At 40.3% G+C, this 5301-nt stretch overlaps 1 protein-coding gene across 1 annotated transcript; it reads left to right on the forward strand.

Moving 5' to 3' along the window:
• Positions 1 to 586: 586 nt before the first annotated feature.
• Positions 587 to 4367, forward strand: rrm2 (ribonucleotide reductase M2 polypeptide). Its single transcript, XM_083898895.1, has 10 exons — positions 587 to 717; positions 853 to 921; positions 1671 to 1820; positions 1898 to 2014; positions 2098 to 2231; positions 2458 to 2552; positions 2634 to 2767; positions 2867 to 2971; positions 3059 to 3172; positions 4194 to 4367. The coding sequence occupies exons 1-10, from the start codon at positions 628 to 630 to the stop codon at positions 4344 to 4346; spliced, it is 1161 nt and encodes a 386-aa protein (XP_083755021.1). The 5' UTR covers positions 587 to 627; the 3' UTR covers positions 4347 to 4367.
• The last annotated feature ends 934 nt before the right edge of the window (positions 4368 to 5301 follow it).

Raw genomic sequence — 5301 nt, forward strand, 5'->3', positions numbered from 1 at the left:
TGTATATAAACATGTACATGTGTGTATATTCCAGTCCAGTGTGAGTAAACAGAAAGAGTTTCTCTTTAAATGTAAATCTTTGTCTTTTCAGGCGAATAAACCAAGAAATAAGTCACATTCACTTCTCTCACGTTAACGTTCATCTAACGCTTCAGGACCGTGTTGTTAAAATGTCGCTTTATCGGTTGTTTCGTGTCAAATAAAAGTGTTTTATTCTTAAATTAAAGTGTTTCGTAACCGCTTTTGTAACCGCTTTCTCGCGGTTTCGTAAGCTCGGACAATCTAAACAAAGCCGCTCGAATTTCCCACACTTCTGGGCGTCACGTGAACGCGGCGTGCAATCTGATTGGCTCCGTCGCGGCGTCACGTTTAAAGAGCCTGCGCGAGCTGCGCTGTGATTGGCCGGCGGAGTTCACGCGCCAAGATTTCAATATAAAAGGAGCCGCGGACAGAGAAACTGCTTCAGTCTCTCTTCGTCTCTGTCGCTGCGTCTGGACTTTTCCCTCCTTTTCTCCCCTGTGACGTCACTGTTTGTGTGTTTTTGCGGACTTTTCTCCTCTGTGACGTCACTGTTTGTGTGTTTTTGCGGACTTTTCTCCCCTGTGACGTCACCGTGTGTGTGTAAACATGCTGTCTGCTCGCGCTCCTCTCTCTGTAAAGGATGAAAACACACTCGTCAGTCAAACCAACAAAATGGCGCTGGACAAAGAAAACACGGTGAGAAAAGTCTCTTGTTTTTCTTCAAACTAACGGCAGCCATTTTCCTGAGCTGATCGACCGGATGTGATCGATGTCGCGTTGGCGCCAGTTTGTGTTCACTGTGTTGATCTTTGTTGTTTGTGTTGTTTTCAGCCTCCGAGTCTGAACAACACCCGCGTCCTGGCGTCGAAAACCGCGCGAAAAATCTTCAGCGACGCTGAGGTAAGTGACGCAGTGAGTCAGCTGACCACTTCCGGTCTGAGGCCGGTCGATCGCATTGATCATCTTCATTGCGCGGGAATGTGTGTCGGATTTAAATGAATCTGATCACATGGTTCAGATTAAAGAAGTCTGATCAATAATCTGATTAAAACTCACTCATTAATCCAGTTAATCTGAAAACACACAACATAATAATCTGATTATGTATTAACTATATAAGTGAATTAAGATATGATCCTATAATCTGAATAAAAAGGTCAAATTTAATCTGATTACTCGTGCGTGTATATGTGTGTGTATGTATGTAAGTGTATGTATGTATGTATATATGTGTGTGTGTATGTATGTGTGTATATATGTATGTATATATATGTATGTATATATATGTATGTATATATATGTATGTATATATATGTATGTATATATATGTATGTATGTATATATATATGTATGTATATATATGTATGTATGTATGTATGTATATATATATATATATATATATATATATGTATATATATATATATATATAAAAATACTAATTTTAGAGCACAAAGATACATGAGTGTGTGTGTGTCTGACACTACTTCCTGTTGATGCTAATATTTTATGACAAAAACATTTGTTCTATTTAACTAGAATTACGACTCGGTGTTTAAAGGAAAGTAATAAAAAGCCAAAGTCAGTCGCTCTTATTGTTGATCAATAATGATATTGATTATATTTTTGATATTGATTTTTATTATTTTTAGCCCAAAGCGGTGAAGAAGAGCAGCGTTGGCGAGGAGGCGGAGCCTCTGCTCAAAGACAACCCCCGCCGCTTCGTGATCTTCCCGATCCAGTACCACGACATCTGGCAGATGTACAAGAAGGCCGAGGCCTCGTTCTGGACGGCAGAGGAGGTACGAGCGTGCGGCGTGGCGAGGAGGCGTGTCTGTGGGCGTGGTCACGCGGTGGCTAACGGCTTGTGTTTGTTCAGGTGGATCTGTCCAAGGACCTGCAGCACTGGGAGTCTCTGAAGGACGAGGAGAGGTACTTCATCTCACACGTGTTGGCCTTCTTCGCCGCCAGCGACGGCATCGTCAACGAGAACCTGGTGAGCGAGCGCACGTCCGTTTATTGATCTGGTGTCGGTCCGATCGACCGTCTGACCCTGTCTTTTCACTCCGTGGCCACCAGGTGGAGCGTTTCACACAGGAAGTGCAGGTGACCGAGGCTCGGTGTTTTTACGGTTTCCAGATCGCCATGGAGAACATTCACTCAGAGATGTACAGTCTGCTGATCAACACCTACATCAAAGAGAGAGAGGAGAGGTGAGTGTCCTCTGTCCTCTACTGTGTCCTCTACTCTGTCTCACTGTGTCCTCTGTTGCGTCCTCTGTCCTCTGCTGTATCCTCTGTCCTCTACAGTGTCCTCTGTCCTCATCCTCTGTCTTCTACTCTGTCTTCACTGTGTCCTCTGTCTTCACTGTGTCCTCTGTCCTCTGCTGTGTCCTCTGTCCTCTAATGTACCTCTGACGGTGCGTTCACTGACCCTCAGAGAATACCTGTTCAATGCCATTGAGACTCTGCCGTGTGTGAAGAAAAAGGCAGACTGGGCGCTGAACTGGATCGGCAACAAGAGCGCCACCTACGGTAAAGCAGCCGCCTGTGTTTGTGTTGGTGATTGATGAGCTTTGGTTATTGATGATGATGATGATGATGATGATGGTCCAGGAGAGAGAGTGGTGGCCTTCGCGGCCGTGGAGGGAATCTTCTTCTCTGGATCGTTTGCTTCCATCTTCTGGCTGAAGAAGCGCGGCCTGATGCCTGGACTGACCTTCTCTAATGAGCTCATCAGCAGAGACGAGGTGATGATGTCATCAGTGTGCACATACACACACACACACACACAGTAACAACATTTAAAATGATGTGATTATTGATTGATTATTGATTGATTGTCTCAGGGTCTTCACTGTGACTTTGCGTGTCTGATGTTCAAACATCTGGTGAATAAACCGAGTTCAGAGGTCGTCACCAAGGTCATCAAGAACGCTGTGGAGATCGAGCAGGTGGGCGGAGTCAACGTGTGTGTGTGTGTGTGTGTGTGTTGACTGTATGTGTTAACCTCTCTCTCTCCTGTGTGTGTGTGTGTTCAGGAGTTCCTGACTGAGGCTCTTCCTGTGAAGTTGATCGGGATGAACTGTGATCTGATGAAACAGTACATTGAGTTTGTCGCTGACAGACTGATGCTGGAGCTGGGCTTTACAAAGGTAACACGTCACCGTGACGACACACACACACACACACACACACACACACACACACACACTGCCTCTCTATAGGTGTGTGATGATGAGACGCGCAGGGGTACAGACCTCAGCTGGTGATGGGAGCTGAGTGCTGCTGAGACTCTGATCAGAGGACGAGTGGTTCACTGACAGACGACAGCAGCATGAGACAGACGCCACTCTGAACACACCTGTCACTCAAGTTTGGGACCAAATTATTAGTATTTTTTTAATTGTCAAATTTAAAACGATATGGTATATAGCATGACTTTTTTTTTTCAAAAAAATCGTTGCGTTTTCTACAAAATAGTATAGTATAATGTTTTTGTCAATTTTTTCAAATTCTGGAGAGCATGGTATAGCATGGCCTTTTTGTCAAATTTGGGACATATTTTTTTTTTAATGGTCAAATTGTGGGCGACATAGTATGACGTCACAGCATAGTATTAAGTTTTTGTCAAATTTAGGACCAAATTTTTTATGTTTAATTTAAAAATGGTCAAATTTTGGACAAAAACTTTTTTTTTAATTGTTAAATTCTGGACAACAACATATTATAGTACAATGTTTTTGTCAAATTTTGTAAAAAAAAATATTTTTTACAACATAGTTTAGTATGACGTCATGACATGGTGTAGCATGACATTTCGGACCAAAAATATTTTTTTTTAAATTAAAAACGTCATACTACACGTATGACGTCTTTGTTATATTTGGGGCAAACTTTTTTTTTTTTTTCAAATTTGGAAAACATCGCATAGTATGATGTTTTTGTCAAATTTGAGACCAACATTTTTTTTAAATTTAAAAATGGTCAAATTTTGGACGGAAATTTTTTCCCCAAAAATCGCCTGTTTCTACGACATAGTATAACATGACTTTTTGTCAAATTTGGGACCAATATTTTTTTAAAACTTAAAAATGGTCAAATTCTGGACACATTTGAATGACTCACCTGTCACTCAGTGACTGACTCTGTGTTCTCTCTCTCTGTGGTGTGCAGATCTTCAGGGTGGAGAACCCCTTTGACTTCATGGAGAACATTTCTCTGGAGGGAAAGACAAACTTCTTTGAGAAGAGAGTGGGCGAGTACCAGAGGATGGGCGTGATGTCCACGAGCACAGACAACACCTTCAGACTGGACGCAGACTTCTGAGGACAGCAAACTCCAAATGATCTGCGTCGCTTGTGTTTGTAAATACAGTTTGTGACTTGTTTTATTTTGTATAAAGATTTAAACTGTAGATTTTTTTTTTTTTAACCTTTTTATCATCTGTTTATTTAAAAATGTCTGATTAAAAATTTTATCAAGTGAAATCTCCCGTTCCTGACTTTATTTGATGTTTTTTGACGACACATGAAACAATGACAATGACGACATAGTATAGTATGACGTTTTTGTTCAATTCTGGACCAAATTTTTTTTCAAAAGAATTGTCCAATTTTGGACAAAATAGTGTAGCATGACATTGAGGTCGAGGACATAGTATAGTATGACGTTTTGGCTACGTTTTGGGCAAAAAAAAAAGATTCTAAAAAATGTACAGATTTTGAACAACATAGTATAGTATGATGTTTTGGTCACATTTTGGGCCAAAAAAAAGAATTTCTAAATTTTTACAGATTTTGGACGACATAGTATAGTATGTCGTTTTTGTCATATTTTGGACCAAATGTTTTTTTTTCAAAAAAATGGTCAGATTAGGACGAAATAGTGTAGTATGACATTGAGGTCGACGACATAGTATAGTATGACGTTTCGGTCACATTCTGGGCTAAAAAGAAAAGATTCTAAAAATTTTACAGATTTTGGACGACATAGTATAGTATGTCGTTTTTGTCAAATTTTGGTCCAAAATAGTTTTTTCAAAAAAATTGTCAGATTAGGACGAAATAGTGTAGCATGACATTGAGGTCGAGGACATAGTATAGTATGACGTTTCGGTCACATTTTGGGCTAAAAAGAAAAGATTCTAAAAAATGTACCTATTTTGGATGACATAGTATAGTATGTCGTTTTTGTCATATTTTGGTCCAAAATAGTTTTTTCAAAAAAATGGTCAGATTTTGGACGAAATAGTGTAGTATGACATTGAGGTCGACGACATAGT

This window comes from Microchirus variegatus, assembly GCF_963457635.1.
Source record: "Microchirus variegatus genome assembly, chromosome: 12".
Classification (NCBI taxonomy): Eukaryota; Metazoa; Chordata; class Actinopteri; order Pleuronectiformes; family Soleidae; genus Microchirus; species Microchirus variegatus.